The 22,058-nt window shown below is 40.9% G+C and overlaps 1 protein-coding gene across 21 annotated transcripts in view; it reads left to right on the top strand.

Moving 5' to 3' along the window:
• The window catches only part of MADD (MAP kinase activating death domain), a 92,106-nt gene that overhangs the window by 19,982 nt on the left and 50,066 nt on the right, over positions 1-22,058 (top strand). For 10 of the 21 annotated variants that reach the window (XM_066633540.1, XM_066633532.1, XM_066633504.1 and 7 more), the window contains exons 2-11: positions 5,403-5,536; positions 7,691-8,305; positions 11,010-11,313; positions 11,906-12,037; positions 13,153-13,266; positions 14,828-14,908; positions 18,895-19,073; positions 20,504-20,739; positions 21,036-21,192; positions 21,561-21,664. In XM_066633540.1, the coding sequence (XP_066489637.1) occupies positions 5,475-5,536; positions 7,691-8,305; positions 11,010-11,313; positions 11,906-12,037; positions 13,153-13,266; positions 14,828-14,908; positions 18,895-19,073; positions 20,504-20,739; positions 21,036-21,192; positions 21,561-21,664 (1,984 nt within the window). In that variant the 5' untranslated portion in view covers positions 5,403-5,474. Of the gene's footprint in view, positions 1-1,439; positions 1,563-5,402; positions 5,537-7,690; positions 8,306-11,009; positions 11,314-11,905; positions 12,038-13,152; positions 13,267-14,827; positions 14,909-17,529; positions 17,587-18,894; positions 19,074-20,503; positions 20,740-21,035; positions 21,193-21,560; positions 21,665-22,058 lie in introns of all 21 variants that reach the window. The other 11 variants (XM_066633462.1, XM_066633487.1, XM_066633407.1 and 8 more) reach the window with 3 other exon arrangements.

The following is a 22,058-nucleotide window of genomic DNA, read 5'->3' as shown; positions in this document are numbered from 1 at the left end:
TCATATAAAAAACAGATAAGTGGATAAAACTGTTCCTGGATTGTACCACTTGAGACAATAGGAGTAGACTTATATGAATGAATGCTTCTCCACAGGAAAAAATCTCTGTGAACATGAAATAATACAGACTGGGAACAGTCTAAAACAGGGGTGTCCAAACTTTTTGGCAGGAGGGCCACATCATCTCTCTGACACTATGTCAGGGGCTGGGGAAAAAAAAGAATTAATTTACATTTCAGATTTGAATAAATTTACATAAATGAATATATTAGAGATGGAACTTATATGAATGAATGAAGGTCTTGCAATAGCTCAAGGCCTATAAAAGGCCTTGAACAAAGCAAGGCTGACCTTTCCTTTGCTGCCGCTGTTGCATTACAGATGTGAAACAGCAAGTGGTGGAGGGAACCCTCGTCCAACAGCTCACACAAGAGGTTGAACAGTTGACCGTCACACTGAGTGCAGTTGCGTCAGGCCAGCACGGGCTCCAGCAAGGCTCCAGAGGGCCAGAGGCTCATTGGAGACTGGTTGCTCCCCGTGGGCCAGATTGGGAGTCCTTGAGGGCCACAAGTGGCCCCAGGGCCGGGGTTTGGGCACCCCTAGTCTAAAACATTGGTTCTCCAAACTTTCTAGCACCAAGACCCACTTTTTAAAATGATAGTCTTTTGGGACCCGTCTAGTTTCATAATATTAAAAAAAAGTTTCACTTTACCAGTTGCTCAAGCCTCTGGTTTTATCCTTTTTACTATAAAGGGGAGGTGCCTTCTGGAGTGTTTATTGAGCTCCACGTTGATCAGATCGAGCCATTCCAATGGCCTTGCTTTCCCCTTCACTCAGCCTTTGATAAGAGTGGAGGCATGTGTGCCTACTCGTGAGTAAATGTGCAAGTGCAGTTCTGTTTCACTTTCCATAAGGCTCGATCAATTTTTCCTTCTCAACTTCCTTCTTGACTGATTTTTGGGGCCTATGTTCATTGAATTGGGACCATCCTGATAGTTTTGTGTTTCTCTCAGCCTGCCCTTCAGGCACAGGACAGAGGCACGATGTCCTGCTTGTGAGTAAATGCGTACATACGGCCCTGTTTCACTTTCCATTTTCTTTGTCAGCTATCAGCTTATCAGGTTACAATCCATTGGTGGGTCCCAGCCCACAGTTTGGGAAACACTGATGCATAGAATTGTAGCCCTGATGGGAAGCTGCAACCAATGGCCCGGTAGGTCAAGGCAACTGCCAGTCAAAAAGGTTTGGGAACCACTGGCTTAACCTATCCTGTGGCCAAAGAACAACACTATACCCCATTTTATAAACGTAAATACTCTTTCTAGGATAAAGCATAACCCCACATTTTCAGGACTTATAATAAAGTAGATAGGGCACAGATAATGCAGAAGGTATATTGGGAATTCTGCAGCGTTTGTTGTCAATTTATTACCTTGCAGTTGCTGATCTGCAGGAACCACAAATGTTTGCTGAACTGTTTGGCAAATTTGCACCACTAAGAAAAGCAGTCTGTTGACTAAGCGTCTTGGGAAGCCAGGAGCACACCTCTCCAGTTGAGGAAGGTATGCATTCTTTTCCTTATTGCCCAATAAAAAATGCATCAGTGTATGTATATATTGTCCTTAACTGCATCTACTTTAAGGGACCAAAATCCATTTTTAAACCTTCCCTTCAAATGCTGCCCTTTAGCATCAGTTTCTTATTTGCCTGTTCTGCCAAGCCTTGCCATACTCTTAGGGCTAAAATTATCTTGTACTAGCACAAACTGTTGCATTTGTGCTGCTGCTGTGCAACCAGCTTTTTCATGCCGCTCATGGGTATCAAACCAGGTTGTCCTGACTCCTGATGTTTGTGTTTGCATTGTAGTGTAGTTTATGCAGTCGGATGGAGATCTGTTTCAAGATTAATCTTGTGTCTTACCCAGCTCATACACAGCTCAATCCTATCTTAATTCCCGTGTGGTGATCCACTGGTGCTGTTATGGTTTATGCTGCATCTCATGGGGATTTTTGGCTGCTGAAGATCTCTTCATGGTAAGGGGACATTTGTCCCCTTGCCGCAGGGTAAGCCCCAGCAGCCACAATGGGTCGACTTGGACCTGTGTCAGCTCAATCGCAGGTTCTTGTCTGTGTTGCGCTGTGAAGGCAGATCAAGCACAGGAAGTCTCAGGATTCGGCATGTAACACAATTTTTGTTAATACGGTATTATATTTATGGAAGAAGACTTGCTAGAAAAAAAAGGAAGTGTCAGGGTGTATCTGCCACACTAATGAGTTAAACTGCACATTGAGAGTCGCAGTAAAAACTCCTAACTTCTGTAATTCTTAAAATCGTGGTTACATGAAAAAGTTAGAGCAACTTTTCTGCACTGGTCTGCTAGTTAAAAGAATTAAGATTTAATGACGTATTTTGGCTTTCTCTGTCTTTGTTCCCCATCTCCCCTCTTTTTGGATTTTGTCTAAATTCACCAATGGCCATGAAATAAATCACTATCCCACCAATTTTCAGAAAATTCATTGTACCTTACAGCAGTGGTTCTCAAACTGGTGGATCGCGACCCACCAGTTCGTATAACGCTTCCCCCATCACTTTAAGGGGTGGGGGAAGGGGAGGGAGGCAGCGTTTTGCAGTACGTGCTTTGCGCCCACTTTTAGCGAACGTTCCAAGCCTCAGGGAGCGCTGTGCAGGGCTCCCCGCACCTCCTGTAGCCCTGCCTTCTGAAAGTAAACCCTGCCTTCTGAAAGTAAGTGCAAAGCACCCCCCTCGCCCCCCCTTAGTGACACAATCCTGGGGATCATGTCACTGTCCTAGCCCCTCCCCTGCAAGAACTTACTGAGGGAGTAAAGCTCCCTCAAAGTGCCTTATAGTATAACCCTGCATAAAGTTCTAAGTAGCAAATCATTAGTTAAAGAAAATCCAACACAAATTCTTGGAGAAACGAAATCATCAGAGTATGTAAGGAACAAGCTGAAGACTCTTTCTGAAAATAGGTCTGATTTTAGGCTTGTTAATAAGGAAGTAGGCTAACTTCCTCGCTTTTGGCCAAGTAAGGCTGATGTCAACTGTCTTGTCTCCATCTGAGCGAGGCTCTCTTATGAATTAGAAAGTATTCTATTTGTTGCTCATGATGCAACTTTAGAACCACTTCTGGAAGAGATGCTATGTGCAATCAAGGCACTATTGCTGTTTTTCATTATAAGATAGCATTGGGATGTTTTGGTTATCTAAATTCTCTTATCTAAAGTAACCACATTTTTATATAGCTAGACAAAAGCCTGCTTGATGTTCAGTAATTAGAACTGAATCAAGAGTGAATTTGGAATGTGTAAGGATACGTACAGTTATTTAGGGAGGAAGGGGCTGTTGAGCACGTGAGCCTAATGAGGAATATATGGTTAAAAATTCTTGGTAAGATATGCCTTTCCCTATTGAGAAAGCTAGACCATCCTCGTCGTTCCTTTTCTTCACCCCCTATGAAGAACACCCCCTATTACTGTACAAGGAAATGAATTTTGAGAGATGTGTGTACCTGAAAATTACATGTTGATGGACTAACCCTCAAAGTAATGAGTTATAATGTTCATCATCTCTCCCTATGAACCAGTGCCAGGACTGACTCATAATACTGTGTAGGTTGTCAAGTCATTAATCCTGATCCTGGTATTACTGCTTTTAATAATAAAATATTTTGATGATACTGTTATTTGGTGTGGGGAAAAATGTTTACATCTGACTATATGAGCATGTTTTAGCCAATACTGTTTGTGAGTCAGTGAAGCAAGCCTCCTGTGTCTGCCTTTATTCATCATCTAACTAGGATATTTTTATGTTTATTAGAACATAGAACTTGCTTTGCTGAAATGTTTTGTCTAGTTAAAGATGCTCTTCCAACAGCAGTTGCCACATACCTCTGGAAGTTTACATGCGGAACATGATAGTGATGACAGTCCCCCATTGTTTGAATCTAGTGGTACACACTGGTAGATTGCCTCTGATTTCGTTCAGCTCAGTGGCGTAGCTAGGTCATTTGACACCCCTGGGCCCATAAATTTTTGTCACCCCATCTGACATAATTAATTAATTATTAATCAATTCATTCACATTTTTATACCACCCTTCCTCTAAGCAGCTCAGGATTTGAACTGCATAATAACAAAAGCCAGAAAATAAATGCAGTGAATATTTCCCCACAAGCAATGGATAAAATTCTGCATCCAATGGTATATAACATGATGGTATTATTCCTAAAAACCATGATTTCCAGAATTTTGGTCACTAGGGTGTCACCCCCCCCCCCGAATGTCTAATTGACCTGTTTTGAGTTAAGGCAGTGGTTCTCAAACTTTTAACACTGGGACTCACTTTTTAGAATGACAGCCTGTTCGGGACCCACCGGAAGTGATGCCATCAAGCAAAATAACTAATTAAAGAAAAACAAATAATTAAATAAGGGGAAGCCAGCCCTATTCCACCAAGTGAATTTTCTCTGTAGCCTGCGCAACTGGTTCAGCTATGTAGTTGTAGTGATATATACCCTGTCCTCAATAATTTGTTTGCTTGGCTTTGCAAAAAGACTGAGGCCCAAATCTTAACTAACTTTCTAGCACTGAATAGCTGTGCCAATGGGGTGTGTGCTGCATCTTGCAGCTGGGTGACAGTCACAGAGGCTTCCTCAAGGTAAGAGAATGTTTGTTCCCTTACCTTAGAGCTGCATTGCTCTTACCTTGGTGCTGGAAATTTGGTTAGGTTTGTGCCTGGAATCTAGTGGCTATAATAAGATCCAGTGATAGTAAATTCTACAAGTTTTTTGTTGCACAAAGGCTTGTGGCTGGAAGTGTTATCTTTATGAACTTGTATTGCCAGTCATGTTCTATATAGACAGCTGACCTGTTTGCTGTGATGATGGCAGTGCTTTTTCTTGTCACCTCCACAGCGGGAATTGCGGCAGCTGTTCATACTACTTCTGTAGCAATGACAGTTCACACATACAACATCTCTGTGCAGGCTTGGTTCAGCCATGAGTCTGACATTGATCCCACAGACCCCTGATGTCATCTCATGGGCTAGCCAACCCTTGACCTTGAATTTAGTTCTTCCATGTCTGTTTACTTACTACAGGCAAACTGCTTCTGAGATAGTAGAGTATAGTATTGGCAACCTCCAGTCTCGAAAGACTATGGTATTGCGCTCTGAAAGGTGGTTCTGGAACAGCGTCTAGTGTGGCTGAGATAGTCGATCTCAGCTTTGTATAGATGCTTTGTTTGAATCAAACTGAGTTTTGTGATAAATCTGTTGCTCAAAGTGTTATTTCTAATCAAAACACTGCTATAATGAATGTTAATCTAACCTTGAATGCAATTGGTTGTAGGTGAATATCACAGTTTCCACATATGTTCTCCCAGGCAGTTATTGGAAGCTGGATGGTCCAATGAAGAAGCAATTCATTGAGATGACATAGTGAAGAAAGTGAGATCATGGTGCAGAAGAAGAAGAGCTGTCCTCGGTTACTCGATTACCTTGTGATTATTGGGGCCAGGTAAATATCAACAGTCTAGATCTACTTTACACAGTGTGAATACCATGTTAACAGTTTCTCTTCCTCTTGGCATTATCCCCCACAGCATTTCTTGCTGATTTAGGTGTTATTTATATACTGTTAATTGATGGTTATGTATTTTTATCTTTTGTTGCTGGTTTTTATTGCTTTTACTGCTTTGCTGTTTTCTACTGCTATATTTTTTATTTGCTGCTTTAAGTGATTTAATAATAATAATAATAATAATAATAATAATAATAATACAGGTATTTATATACCGCCTTTCTTGGTCTTTATTCAAGACTTTATTCAAGGCGGTTTACATAGGCAGGCTATTTAAATCCCCGTAGGGATTTTTACAATTGAAAGAAGGTTCTATCTTTCAAGAACCACAACATTCAGATGTTTCTTTCTGATCTGGTTTCACATTCTGGCCGCCATCCTCCCACGCTCAGAGCAGATGGAATAACTCGGCTCAGCTTGTCAGCTGCTTCAGGGTCGCACGGTGCCGGTGGCCTCGAACTGGCGACCTTGTGGATGTTATCTTCAGGCAAATGGAGGCTCTACCCTCTAGACCAGACCTCCTGCCTTTTATTTATTGTGTTTCATTGTAATTTAGTATTTTAACCTTTGCTGTTTGCTACTCTGAATGTCCCAGTTTCTGAGAAGAAATTCAGGATATAAATATTTTAAATCAATAAATGTTTTGAACAGCACTGACTAGTGAAATGAAGTGAAAAGCAGAAAATGGCAGACTGTTTGATGTTGGAGGCATCTAAGGCAGGGGAGCATGTCCCACAGCCCTTTAGGGAGACATTGCTGGTGAACAGCAAAGAGTTACCATCTTGACTGTCCTTATTGGCACAATAAGGATATAGTGTTTGCCTCCCCCTTGGTTCTCACTTTATGGTAGCAGCTATTTACAACTTCCTGCCTCACTTCACTGGCTGTTGCTGGCTTTGGCTGATGCATGAAATCAAATTATTAGAAGCTTCCTGGAAGCAATTAGCACCCACTAGATTTCCTCCTTTTCTCTGACATAGTACATTTGTTTCCAAAAATTTTAGTAATTTTTTGTCAGAAATAACCAGCAGAAGATGCAGCTAACTTAGAATTAAATGACATGCTACATGTCTTCTGGGTAACCCCCCCCCCCCAATTTTTAAACAAAACAAAAAAATAGCAATCAGGGGCTGCACTCATGAAATGACTGGTGGAGTGTGGGTGCTTGCTGATGCCAGTTTCCCCTCTCATACTTGCCCTCTTCAAGCTTCTTTCTTCTGCTTTCTCTTTTCCCCTGTGTTGGGGAAGTTGCTGTGGAATGATTCTGGGGGGAAACGGTGATTGTCAGGAAAATGATTAAGCACCCTCTTGTCACCTACCCATTCTTTGTTTCTGATTGCAGCCGTTAGGAGCTGCTTTTTGTACAAAAAAAGTAAAGGGAAATTAACTTTGTGGACCAAACTTGTCTAATTTGCTGCATTTTAACAACTGACAGCAAAATACCAAAAATAACATTTTTTTTGAAAAGCAGTATTTAAGTGTTCTTAAATAAAATTCAATTCAATCATTTAAAACAGTAATAAGAAACAAAAATAAAACATAACAGCAGCAGCAGATATAGGAACAACTCACAAGCCAAAAACTTGGTGGAAAGTGTATCTTGAGCACCTTTTTAAAGGAAGGGCAAGTGTGGCAAGTTATTTAATATCAGGGAGCTGTCACAGAGAAATTTGTATCCCATGTGCATGGTAGTTAAATTTTACTCAATGATGGCATAGGTAACAGAGCTTTGTCTGAAAATTTTAATGAATGGGTAGATTCACATGGCAGAAAGATGCCCTGAACTGTATGGGGTTTTAAAAGTAATTACTAGCTCTTGTGAATTGGACTTAGAAAAGACGGGAAGCCCATATAGTTCCTGCAGGATGGGAGTAATATGGTAGGTTCTGGCTAAGCCTCACAAAGACCACACATTTGCTTCAGTTCACTCTTGGCCCAAAGCTCATTCTTTATTATGTTCAAACCCAATGGCAGAGTATTGCCTGTCAGTGCATGTGACCTCCAGTTATAGAAAAGCGTCCTGTTGGATTAAATACTATGCTAATGTGTTGTTTCTGTACCAAAATAATTTTGCATTTCCAATCCTTGTAGGCAACCAAGCAGTGATAGTGTGGCACAGACACCTGAACTACTACGCCGTTACCCTCTAGAAGATCACACCGAGTTCCCACTTCCTCCAGATGTAGTGTTCTTTTGCCAGCCAGAGGGATGCTTGAGTGTGCGGCAGAAGCGAATGAGCCTGAGAGATGACACTTCTTTTGTCTTCACACTTACAGACAAAGATACAGGTGTCATTCGCTATGGGATATGCGTCAATTTCTACCGTTCGTTCCAGAAACGTGTGCCCAAGGAGAAGGGAGATGGCAGTGGTGGACATCGTGTCCGAGATGGACAGAAAACACCCAAAACTGGGAATATTTCCACTACTCAAGAAGAGATGGGGAATGAGAGTTCAGAAAGTGGTGGTTCTCTGCAACCACCAAGCACAGAATCAACCCCAGATGTGAATAAATCTCCTCGGAGTAAACATCCATCAAAAGGCACTCACCGTTCTCGCAACAGCACCCTCACCTCACTTTGCATCCTTAGTCACTATCCTTTTTTCTCTACGTTTCGTGAATGTCTATACACACTGAAGAGGCTGGTGGATTGCTGCAGTGAAAGACTCTTGGGCAAGAAACTGGGGATCCCTAGAGGAGTGCAGAGGTAAGTGAAGGAATGGAGTCTTTTCTTCTCATTTAAGGCCTAGATACTGCAATTCTTTCTTCAACTTTTTCTGGGATGGTGAGATGTGCGTATTTTACAAGGTTGTTTCCCAAGAAGGAAGAGGGTAGGGGGTAGACACAGAATTACTCTAATTTCCATTCTTTTCCATAGGGCATGTGAGGAGAAATGCAGGTTGTATACTGTGTGCAGAGGGGCTATCAGTACAGGTGTAAAATCTTATGTATCAGGCTGTTTCTGTTTTCTAAAGCTACTACTTTCCTTATTTCTGCTATCATATCAAAGTGTATACCAGATGAAGGAGAAGCTACCCCATGGTTGTGCTTTTTTTAGCCAATGTGGGAGCTCTTTGTTGATGGATGTGAAGAGATTCATCAATGGCCTCTCTGAGAAAAATCTGTTCTTTGGATTAGCGTTGTGCCCTAAGATGCTGGTTATCTCAACCAATAACTTTGGTAGTCCGTTTTATGGTCTTATAGCTGTTTCCTGTGGGTCTGTCACATTGTAGTTTTGAAAGTGTGCTTCCAGTTCTTCTGGTTTGTTGGTTCAGCTTGGTTTGACTTGTTAGGCTCTGATGGGGCCCACTGTTACATTCTTCTATACCATGGGTGTCCAAGGTTTTTGGCAGGAGGGCCACATCATCTCTCTGACACTGTGTCGGGGCCAGGGAAGAAAATAATTAATTTACATTTCAAATTTGAATAAATTTACATAAGTTTACAGAAATGAATATATTAAACATGAACTTATATGAATGAATGAAGGTCTTGCAATAGCTCAAGGCCTATAAAAGGCCTTGCACAAAGCAAGGCTGGCCTTTTCTTTGCTGCTGCTACTGCATTTCAGACGTGAAACAGCAAGCAGCGGAGGGAGTCCTCATCCCACAGCTCACGCGAGAGGTCAGTCGCCCTCATGCTGAGAACAGTTACGTCAGGCCAGTGTGGGCTCCAGAGGCTCATTGGAGGCTGGTGGCTCCCTGAGGGCCGCATTGGGAGTCCTTGAGGGCTGCAAGTGGCCCCAGTGTCGGGGTTTGGGCACCCCGTTCTATACTCCAAACACATAGTGCAGTGTTATTCAAACTGTGAGGCACAGTTCCCTGGGGAGGCGCCACGAACGCACAAGGGAGGTGCAGGTTGTCCTCTCGCAGTGACACAGTCACGGGTTGCTCAGCTGCTCCATCCGAGAGGGACTGCGAGAGTGGCTGCTGCTGCCTGCCCTCTACAGGGGTTGCTCAGCTGCTCCTTCTGTGAGAGTGGCTGCTGCTGCCTGCCCTCTTCTCCCTCCTCTCCAAGGCTGCCGCCTTCTGTGTCCTCTTCGACTCCAACCCTCCAGCTGGCAAATACCCTTGCTGACAGTCAGAAAGAAACCCTTCTTGATCCTTGTCTGGTTGATTCCTAGTTCCCAGCCTGGGATCGCTTCTCATCAAAGTGAAATCTCTCTTTTCAATCCCCTCCCTCTTCCACTGCCCCCTTTTGATCTCCAAACCTTCCTCCTTTCCTCCCACTCCCCAAATAAAACGCTTCCTATTTTACCAGTCACCAGGGCTCTTAAAGTTGTTTCTATGCAGTTTGCAAACAGGGGAGGGCAGAGACAAGCACACACTTTACTTGGCCAAGAGAAGGAAAAGGGAACATTTTTAAAGTGATTTATTAATCTTGTTGTTTGACTGAAGAGGAGAGGCTGTATTTTTAAAGTGATGACTCTTGCTATTTGAAGGGAATACTTATCAGCCATTGATGAAGTGATTGCCAGCCCAATCCTATCCACTTTCTTGGGAGTAAGCCCCATTGACTCTAATGGGACTTACTTCTGAGTAGACATGCATAGGATTGAGCTGTGCATCTCCTAGTATAGAAGACTAATCCTTCCTAATCAAACCTTTATCTGCTCTGATAGATTTTCATGGTTTATTTTTGTTTTCCCCAGCTGCTGGAAAAATTTAATTACATTAAATTAATAAAGGGTTCAATCCTATCCAAGGAGAATGGGAGAAATGACTAGTTGGAGTGGGGTCCACAGATGGTGTGTGTGTGTGTAATGTTGGTCAGACTGGTTGTTCACAAACTTCGTTTGATAAAACAATTCTATTGGTATGCTTACAAAGTTAAAAAAAAAATGAGTCCTCCTGGACCAGACAAAATCTACCTACTCCAGCATCCTCTCTCCAACAGTGATCTGCAGCTGATAATTTATAAAGCATGTATATTGCTATGCATTAATAATATATATTTAATATCTGCATTTAATTAATGATATGATTAATATAATTAATATTAATATAGTAAATATTTCTGGCCACTTCCTGTTTAATGATGTCACTTCCAGCCCTCATGAACATGATGGGGAGTCATGGCCAACAGCCACGGGGGTCAAGGGAGTCACGTGCCGGAAAAGTTTGAGTACCGCTGACATAGTGAAAAGACAATGTAGTTCATACTGAGAGAAGGTAGCATCCTAATACAGAACTATATATATGAGAGAGAGAGAGAGTTTCTGTGGGGCTTTAAAAAATAAAACACCTTTCTATTCTCAATAACTTGATTGTAGAATTTTTAAAGAATCTACATTATAGAGGTGTGCTCTTTCTTTTGTTTAACCTTGTATTTGAAAGTTGACTTTGGCATGATTCTCAGTAGAATAACCACAGAATATATTGGTTTGTGCTAATCTTGTTGCTCTCACACAGGGATACAATGTGGCGGATTTTTACAGGCTCCCTTCTAGTGGAGGAGAAATCCAGTGTGTTGCTACATGATTTGCGTGAAATTGAGGCTTGGATTTACCGACTACTTCGCTCGCCTGTGCCTGTTGCTGGCCAGAAACGTGTGGATGTGGAAGTCTTGCCGCATGAACTGCAGCCAGCCTTAACATTTGCCCTCCCTGATCCATCCCGCTTCTCTCTGGTGGATTTCCCGTTGCATCTGCCTTTAGAGTTATTAGGTGTTGATGCATGTTTGCAGGTGCTATCCTGCATTCTTCTGGAACATAAGGTAAGGGGATAGTGGGCCAATGTATTCTTAGACATTTCAGTGGAGGAGGCTGTGTTGTCCATTTCAACAGAAGTGATAAGGACCCTCAGACTGCAGAATGAATATATTTTTCTGTATAGGGATTCAGTTAGGGACCATCCTTTTTTTGCATTGGAATGATGTCAGAACGTGGTAGCCAACCAGAAGCCTTAGAGCAGGGGTGTCAAACTCATTTCATGAGGAGGGCCACATAGCATTCATGATGCCTGCTGAGGGCCGGACATGATGTCATTAGGCAAGAAGTGATGTCATTAAACAAGTCATAACCAACAATAAACACTTTTTCTCACTTAGAAACTCATTAGCTGCAAATGACAAAAGAGAAAATATACAAATCTTGATCATATTTCAAGGTATGGGAGAGCCCAATTTTCATGTGGGCTGTCCTTTCAGCAGTAACAGCACTACACAGCAGCTGAAAGCCTGAGGGCCATATAAAAAGCTTCCACAGGCCACATCTGGCCCCCGGGCCTTATGTTTGACATCCCTGCCTTAGAGCATTGTCATGAAAAGACAGATGTCATTGGGCTAACATTGAGATGTTTGGTTACAGGTGGTGCTACAGTCCCGGGACTACAATGCTCTATCCATGTCTGTGATGGCATTTGTGGCTATGATCTATCCACTGGAGTACATGTTCCCAGTGATTCCTCTCCTCCCCACCTGCATGGCTTCTGCAGAACAAGTATGTCAGTGCTTTCATGAAGTATTGCTGTCATTCTTTCTCTAAGGAGACATTTGCATTCTTCCTGTCCTTTGCCCAAATGTCTAAATTAAAACACTTATTTTTCTTTGTGCCTGACAATTATAGAAGTGCTCCTTTATATGCCAGTCATGTAGACAGCCTGTTCAGTGCTAGGGGTATAAGTGGCAAATAGTATAGATACTTTTAAACAAAGAAATAAAGCTAAATTTAGCTTTAATAATAAAAATACTATAATCAACCTTTAAAAAAAAATATCCCATATTGTGTTGAAGGTCATGTACTACATTTCTTCCCCATGCTACTTTTGCCATATATGTAGTGTGGCGGACAGTTTCTTTGGAAGAATGAGTAGTCTGGTTAGTCCTGTTGCTGCAGAGAAGAGGCACCTATGGCCATCACTGTGAAACAATTATCAGTTTGCAGTTGCTCTGACTTGCTGTTCAAGCTTTAGGCCTAGTTTTTTTTTGTGAGAATGTAGAATGTTTGCAAGGAAAAGGCTTCAAAAATCTCAGCATTTAAAAAATATTTTTTTCCCTGTAGTTCTCTTCCCATTTTAAAACATCTGAGATTTTTTTCTCTCCTGTTTTTTATGCCAATCTATAACACAGCTCCAGTGTATTAGTCACTTTTAGGACGTGGCTGTCTTTTCAAGCATTCTTTCCTTTTTATAATCTGGTAATTTAGTCAAAAGCAGTAATACTTTTAGTAAGCCCTTTTCCATCTGTTCACTATTCACTTGTTTTTCAACAATATTGAATAACAATCTTGAATGAACAATAAAAACAATGCTGTTTTTCAACAATCTTTAGTTGTTTCCACTGATCAAAGTATGAGTATGTATTGCATTATATCTTGCCCTCGTATAGCATGCCCAGTGGTCTCCACCTAAATTACCTGAACAAGTCTATGCTTCTTCTCTTAAATAATGATGCAGTATCCCTTATTTCTAGACCATTCATTGGGCCTAAAGAATGATGAATTTATTGCCATCAAGTAATGGGGCATCCTTCTCCAGTAATCTGATTTTAGCAATTGAGATTGTTTTTGGCAGAGACTACAAGGATTTAATTTCACTTCATTTCCAACCCTTACAGCTACTTCTTGCCCCAACACCCTACATCATTGGAGTCCCAGCCAGCTTCTTCCTTTACAAACTAGACTTTAAAATGCCAGATGATGTATGGCTTGTTGATCTGGACACAAATAAGGTAGATGATTCATGGTTTCTGCTCCTTCTATCTTGCAACCCTGTTCTTTGCACAGTTAGGGGATGATATTGATGGGTTTAGACCAACTTTGCTTAGTGTTTGGTTTTGTAAAGCTTGCTTTTTCTAGACAGTTATTATAATTAAGTGAAAACTAAATGGGAGAAAAGAATAAAATGGATTTTAAGCAAACTATAGTAGAGTGGAACTTCCCCCTCCCACATATAGAGTTGAATCCTAAGGAGTGCCAGTTGAAGGAAACTTGTCATGCTAGCTTCCCAATTGCCTCCTCAACCCAGCAGCCCCCTCCAAGTCTGCTCCTGAGGGTTGGGGATCCTCTAGAACAGATTATATGGAATGTGGAAGTCTTTATGGGGAAGGATGGAGGATGAGTGAAAATTCCTTCCCCTCCCACCATGTGTCTAGATTAGGGGTCTCCAAACCCTGGCTCACAGGCCAGATACAGCCTGCGGCAAGCCTTTCCATCAGGCCCATGGTGATACCTGTAATCCTCCGGAGCCACCTTTGCCTCCAGAGGGTATTCTGAGGGTCAGGAAAGCTGCATGCAGCTTCCAAGGCCCTTGGAATGGCTCAGAAGATCACTTCCGTTTTAAGGCCTTAAAAGGCCTTCGGAGGGCCAGAGAGGGTTTCCCCAGCCCTCCAAAGACAAAAGGCTTTAAAACTTCACAGCTCCCCTTGCCTCTGGGAGGGTTCATGTGAGTCCGACCTGAGGTGCTAATGGGTCATGTAGAAGGGTATTGCTGCAGAGCCAGGGCTGACCTAGAGCAGCTACATGGAGCCAGGTTTGTGGTGCTTCTTGCTTTTCAGTTTTGTTTTTTTAAATTAATTACTGCTGTTTAGGGGTTTGGGGAGAACCGTTTCTGGTGGAAGAAATCATGGATCCAGGTCTGTGATTCTTCTTGCCTTTCAAATATTTTTTTCCTAATTCATGGGTATTGGAATTTATTCAAATTTAATACAAATTTAAATAATACAATTTATTCAATATAAATTTGAATACTATAAATGTATTCAAATTTAAATAAATTTGAATTGTTTTTCCAGCCCTTAACTCTGTGACTGATATATGATGCTTCCCTCCTGCTGAAAAGTTAGGAGACCTCTAGCCTAGATGGAAATGCCTTTGTTTGCTCAGCAGTAGGTCAGGATCCAACCCATAAGTTGTGGATAATCATAAAGCTTTAGCTGTGTTAAATATTTCTGATTTTGTGTTCATGGCAAACTGAAATAAATTAAATTCTGGTGGATATCCCACATTTAAAATTTCCCTTTCTGATGTAGTAATTTTTAAACAACTTATTTTGAAGCAATGTAAGTTGATTAGCTAGCATTTAATTGACAAATTAAAAAAGCAAAAGATCTGTTTGATAGTGTTGAATTTATTTTACAGCCTATCCAATAATATGTAGATAATAAGAAAGAACATCAGATTCAGTAAGCAGCTTCCTACATCTCCTGTTGTGATCCTGGCTTGTCTACTTTATGGGTCTCATGAAACCAAGCGTTTTTAAATATTTAGTTTTATTAAAAATTTTGATTCCAGGTGATTGCTCCGACAAACGCTGAATCATTGCCCATTTTGCCTGAACCAGAAGCTTTAGAGCTGAAAAAACATCTGAAACAGGTATTTTGTTGAGTGTGCCTAGGAACATCTTCAGAATGTGACAAGCATAGTTAACATTGGCTATTTTAGACAGCTAGCTCTGTCCAGTTACTTCTACTGTATCCAGCATAAAGTCTTTTTCCTTTCACCTAATGTCAGGATCTGTACTTTGTTCAGGATATTCCTGTAAATAAGGTTCAAGTCCAAAGAGCTGTGTAGGAAGTCTGCTGGGGCTTTTGTTTCTCCCTGAACTACATAATAACTTTCTAAAAGAGCTTTTGTAGAGGTGTCTTCAAGCTACTTGCAAATGAGAAGTTTAAGGATGATTCAACGAAGTCCTGACATGAATGTAGATGCACTTGGGTGCAGGCCTGAACTTTGTGGATTTTGAACAATGTGTATGTAAAGTCCCCTTGAAGGGAACTCTGAATCTTATGATTTCCTTCCATAATCCCACCTTCTCTAAACTGACATAAAGTAGAAGTTGCCTTCTTGTTTCCAAAGCATTATGTAAATCTCCTGTGAGTTGGTTTTCTGTGCTGCTTTTTTGTTTATTAGTACTGTTTTTTGGCTTGACTTCAGAGTGTCAGGTCTTCAATACATTTTTTTAATGTACATACTTTGACATACATACTTTGACATACTTTTTCTTTTCTTGTGCCATGTGTGCCACCTTCTCCTGAAGTAAATATACCTAAGTCCTTTAGAGCACAAAAGGAGGGCCTTGGCTCAGTCTTGTAAATAGCCTTTCTCCTGGTTGCTTTTCACAATTGACAGTGGTATCCAAGGAAGGTTTTTGAACTGGAAGAGGCTACTTTCTCTTTCAGAATGCCAGTATGCCGTAGCCAACAAGCATAACTATGTAGGCAAGCTTGCAAAACAACTTTTAGGCTAATAACATTTGTGGATTAATTTGCAAGTCTGCTTTAGATTAACTATCCTGCCAATTGGAGCACTCAGAGTAAAAATGAACTCTTTGAAATTTATGACTATACTTGCTATGTATGGTGCATAAATGGACACTCTGATACTACTAGAGTATTTTATTTATTTGCAGAATTTTTACCCAGTTTTCTCTCCCTGCTGGGCACTCAAAGTGTACTGCATTTAAACTCCTGAATGAGCTTAGAACCCAACATGAGGTTCATTCATATGATCATTTTGATATGGTCATGAAGTATTGAGATTGCTATGAGTCACCACTTTTGTATAATGACCAGGTGTGTGAGTGTGTGTGCGCGTGTGCTGCAATGTGTGTTAATTACGTACTCCAAAATCCTTGCTCAGCCTTGTTTTTCATCTGTTTCTGTATGTGGAAAGCTGTGATTATTATTATTATTATTAACAGTATTTATATACCGCTATTCAGCTAAAAGTTCACAAAGCGGTTTACAGAGAAAAATCAAATAACTAAATGGCTCCCTGTCCCAAAAGGGCTCACAATCTAAAAAGATGCAAAAGAATACCAGCAGACAGCCACTAGAACAGACACTGCTGGGGTGAGATGGGCCAGTTACTCTCCCCCTGCTAAAAAAAGGAGCAGCCACTTGAAAAAGTGCCTCTTACCCAATTAGCAGGGGTTTTGTGATCTTGATGCATGTTGGATATCTTGGAGCATTCACAACATTAGGCACTACATACAATGCTTTACCACTACTTTTAAATGGTTTTAAATTACCTTTAACACATAAAAGTTCCTTTCCCCCTTATTTCATATAGAATCTCTAGATCTTCGACTTGTTTCCCTCTTTTTGACCATAATTTTCTCCATTTCCATACTGCTGCCTGTGAGGGCCACATTTCTCTTTCTTTCTGACTCTGATCCTGTTATTTATTGGTTTTGGGTTCCGTTGGCTGAGTCTATATAAATAGGTTTTATATCTTTATTTCTGTTTTCTCTTGCTCCTTTTCCTCCTTGCATGCTGCATGCAGTATTTAGAGGTAAAATGATATCGTAATAGTAAAACAGCTGCTCTTTCTGTCTCCATAGAAGAGCAGAACCGTGTATTCAGGCCTCTGTGATTCCCGATGCAGTCATTGATCCTACAGTATAATCTACAGTTGCTCTTTCAAATCTGTTTGCTTTCTCTCCCCACAGTTTAAGGGGCTATTGAGCAAAACTCCCACACATTTAGACATTGTGAACAGAACTAAAATGTATTTCCTTCCATGGAACTGTAAGACACAAAGTCTTATTCTCCACATTATAAAAACAGGGTGAGACGGGGAAGATGGAGAAGATGTCTGTCATGTGACTCTAAATGGTGGCAAATCTTTTTAACAGTGTTATGCATGTATAAATACTTGCATAACATATTTACAGGTTTTTGACTGCCCGTTCAAAGCAGTTGCAACCTCAAGCTTCAGTGTGTTAGAAATATTTGTGTGACCACAACTGGCAGGCACTTGCCTAATTTTTGTGTTTTTCTTTAAAAAGAAAAAGTGGCTACAAACAGATGTGTGGGGGTGGAGCAGGCCTCCATCAAGAACTGTGCCTATTTATGAACCCCTTTTGTTTCCCTTCTCATCTGTGGTATTTAGTAGTAATAGTTTTTTCTCCATCTGTCTCTCTGTGATCATGTGTTCGTCTTGGCTCTGATTGTCCACTGATGTTGTCATGTGATCTTCCATCTTGCCTCCAGTCTCTGGTTAGCATGACTGCAATCACTCAGCAACAGCTGCTCACGCCTGACAAAAAGGTGTCTTTATTTTACTCTTTTCTCCCTCAAGTTTCCATTGGATTTTTTTAATCAGTTTTCATTTATTGGCTTTTGGAAATAATCAAAGGGAAGCATAGAAGAAGACATCAGTGAGAGACATTGAAGTGATGGGGGAGGATCATGAAAGATGGAACACCACAAGATTTATGGGGGGCTATAAAGCTTAAGTTTACACAAGGCTATAGATGAGGCAAGATTAGGCTAGATTATGGAAGTTAAACCTTTCAAACCTAAATGCATGTTTGCAAATGATCTTGTCAGGCAATGGGATGTGAGCTCTATGGAAATGCTAGATTTACCATATGACATGCAAAAGATTGTATAGTTGATGAAGGCATAACTGTTGAAAAATAGTGCACTCTCCTAAGAATGTGGGTTTTCTTGGCGAACTGGTATGATGAAGAATACACTGCCCTTGCATGGCTACTTTATTTGACCTGGGAAGATACTTCTCAAAGTGCTGGAGATGGATGTCAGTGTAGATGATGATCCTGCTAATAAGACATCAAGATCAAGGATCCCCACAAATCCATAATGTTGTCCACTAATACATTAGCCACACAAAGGATGCAGTTTGCTCCCAAATCCCTGTCATTGTGAGGTTCTGAAAGTGCTCACAAGGCCATACCTTCTTATTCTGCACTAGTAATTCAAGAATAAATATGCCCCATTTTTGATTTTGAGTCTCATAGTCACTAATATGGATAGAATTTTTATTGTTCAATATTTAGGTGCATCATCAAGATCCCACAATACAACTTCTAACATTCTTTATTCATTATGATTTATACAGCCAAATCAGTAAAATGGTGGATTTCTTCTCTCCCTTACTTGTTCACATTTTTAAAAGGCTAATCTGCTCCTTTCCAAGATAATTTAGTGTGAAAATATTTCACAGTTCAGTGTAACACATACATTCATCAGACAACTTTTAAATATTCTGTATAAGTTGGTTATAAGATCCTCACTTTCTCCCTATAAGTGCTTTGAGCAAACAAAAAGGATAGTCAAATGTTAAAGGATTTTTGATCCACCGTTTGGTTTCTAAAACAGCAGTTATAGCAGCTGGAGCACCTTTCTTCTGGTCTCCTTTGTCCATCTGAAAAGAATGGCGGGGCAATCTAGGGCCAAGAGCACAAGTATGTTCTTTCCATATAAAAACTGAAAGAGGAGTCAGCTGATTCAAGGGAACTAAAATGTGGAACTTGAATTATGATTATCTGTGAGGCAAGTCAGTACTGTGATTGCCACTCTTGTTTATTATGCCTATGATCTGTTACTCTTCAGGCTTTGGCTAGCATGAGTTTGAATACCCAGCCCATTCTTAACCTTGAGAAGTTTCATGAAAGCCAGGAAATCCCATTGCTTCTGGGAAGACCTCAGAATGACCTGCAATCCACCCCTTCTACAGAGTTCAACCCACTAATCTATGGCAATGATGTGGACTCAGTAGATGTGGCCACTCGGTGAGTCTGAGCAATGTTCTTTTGCTAAACTGTTAAAAGGCATGGGAGAGTTTGGTGCACTGCTCTGCAATACTTTTTTGCACAACACATAATCTCTGGAATTTACATATTTCAAGATGTGAGAATAGACACTAACTTTGAAGGCTATAGAAGAGACTAGACCAGCGATTTTCAACCTTTTTCATCTCACAGCACACTGACAAGGCACTAAAATTGTCAATGCACACCATTAGGTTTTTGACAATGGGCACGGCACACCATGCTGCCAGTGAGGGGCTCACACCCCCCATTGGCACTACTAATAAATGACTTCCCCCCAAATTCCTATGGCACACCTGTGGACCTCTCATGGCAAACCAATGTGCCACAGCACAGTGGTTGAAAATGGCTGGGCTAGACAAATTCAGAGAATAAGTTCTATTGAGAAGAGCTTTGCTGAATCAGACCAAGGGCCAATATTGTTTCACTTCCTGTATCTCATAGTGGGGCCACTGGTTGCCTCCAGAAGCACACAAAATAATGTATATAGTATCCTGTTGCCATTCCCTTGCAGTTGGCAACCAGCAATGGGCTACCTCTAAAACCTGGAGGTTGCACACAGTGATCAGTGACTACAAGTCATGATGGTTCCTTGGTACCTCCAAGTTCAGAAGTAATATACCTCTGAATATATGTTGCAGGGGAGCAACTGTGGGAGTGGCATGCCTACATTTTCTGTTTGTGGACTTCCCAGAGGTATCTGGTTAACCACTAAGAGAAACAGGATGGTGGATTAGATGACCCTTTGGCCTGATCTGGCTGGGTGGTTCTTATGTTCTTAATAACTGAAATGCTATTATCTTCAAATGTTAAAAAAAATGGTGTGAAATAGGTCATTTCTATGGTTATCAGTTGTATTTTGTGCAACTGAGACTGCATAAAACTAGGAGAAGAGTTTAATAACTTTAGAGGTACATGGTTTCTACACTGTGTTCCTTTGGACATAAATTAATCTCATGGATTGATAACTTCCCTTCAGAGTTTATGGTTGAGTTGAAGATAATCTTTGTGCTCAAGGCTCTGAAGAGTCTTGTTACAGAGGAGGTGAAAATTTAAGGTAAATTTTTTTTCTTGGACAAGACAGCAGACACCCTGTTCTGAGTACAGTAGAGTCACCAAAGTCACCTTGAATTCCATGGAACATCTTTCCATGCAATGCGTTCAGAGTTCAGTTCTATGCATGTCTGCTCAGAAGTATGTACTATTGCATTCAGTGCCAGTTGCTGTCAGGAACTTCTCTGTAGAATTGAATCCATAGTGTTGGTATTAGTGAACCTTTTCCTTTTGCTTTTTCCATACTGGAGTTGCACCTGTGGTTGTGATTTCATTATATGTGAATGCAGTGTATTCTTTGGATTTTCATGCCTATGATGGACATTTTGTCTTTTTAGGGTTGCCATGGTGAGATTCTTCAATTCACCAAATGTTTTACAAGGATTCCAGATGCATACCCGCACACTTCGCCTCTTTCCTCGGCCAGTGGTTGCCTTTCAAGCCAATTCCTTCCTAGCCTCCCGACCAAAACAGACACAATTTGCAGATAAATTGTCCAAGACGCAGGCAGTGGAATACTTTGGAGAATGGTCACTCAACCCAACTAATTATGCTTTTCAAAGAATCCACAACAGTAAGTCTTAGCATTTTGTTTTCCCTTCCACTTGACTAATGTTGACTCTTCTGTCACAAAAGCAATACCTCAAAAGTAATTGCCCAGTTTCTTCTTTGATTCTCTCTTTTCTATAGAGGGGCCTTCTGTTTGCTATAAGGTTTCTTTAGATAGTGCTTGAAGCATCAGTGAGTCTGAATTATTTTCATGTTTGCTTAGATTTTAGAATACAAATTTCTTAGAGTGACTGAGGTGCCAGCTTAATCAAATTATATTTATTATGCAAGTAATATGCATTAATCTTTTTTTCCCTGCAGACATGTTTGACCCAGCTCTGATTGGTGATAAACCAAAATGGTATGCTCACCAGTTGCAGCCAATCCATTACCGTGTCTATGACAGTAATTCTCAGTTGGCTGAAGCATTGAGTGTCCCAGCTGAGAGGGAAACAGATTCTGATCCTACTGATGATAGGTTAGTTGGGAGTATAATTTTATGTGGTCGGACTTAGCCTTTGTAAATGTGTTAGAAGGACATGTTCAACAGGAATGGTCTCTCAGGCCTCTGTATTCATCTTCATTCTGTCAAAATGCTTTTGGTGGGAGAAAACCACATTCACCTGTGTCTTTCAAAATTATTTCTCTAAATACAAGGGTTATGAGAACCCACCATTTAGGAGGACTATTACTGTTAATAAGACCTGTATAACGGTAGCTTTACTGTGTCTCAGTTTGTCTGTTTCTTTGCTGATGCCGGCCGATTGTTCTCATTCTTTCTTGCAATATGAATTTCGTGTGGTGTGTTGTGCCATTTCTAATTCTTACACTCTCTCCTTGCCCTAGTGGCAGTGACAGCGTGGACTATGATGATTCGAGCTCTTCATACTCATCTCTTGGTGATTTTGTTAGTGAAATGATGAAATGTGATATCAATGGGGATACTCCAAGTGAGTAATTTTGGGCTTGCAATTTCACTAGCTCTGTATGTGTGCTTCAGTATGATTTGCTTGCTTTGAGAAAGAGTGCAAGAGAGCATAACTGAGGTAATAGTGGTTGAATGGGGATGCTACCTTTAGGTACTATGCATGCTTACCTAGATAGGTTGTGCTACAGACCAAAAGCATTGACTGCTTTTCCTGGAATCGATCACTCTTGAAAGCAACTGAGGGAAGAGGGCCATTGCTGAAAGGTGAATGTTTGTCAGTGAAACATAAACTTACATACCTGTATGTTGATCTTTAGCTACAAGCAGAATGTCAGTTGCAGCTGTCCCTACCGGGATGACTTGGCTCATTATTCTTGGCTTTAGTGAGGTTTTTAGTGAACGCTTGTGTTGTAATG

The sequence above is a fragment of the Tiliqua scincoides genome, chromosome 1 (genome assembly GCF_035046505.1).
Source record: "Tiliqua scincoides isolate rTilSci1 chromosome 1, rTilSci1.hap2, whole genome shotgun sequence".
NCBI lineage: Eukaryota > Metazoa > Chordata > Lepidosauria > Squamata > Scincidae > Tiliqua > Tiliqua scincoides.
This window is presented reverse-complemented; position numbering and strand designations above follow the sequence as displayed.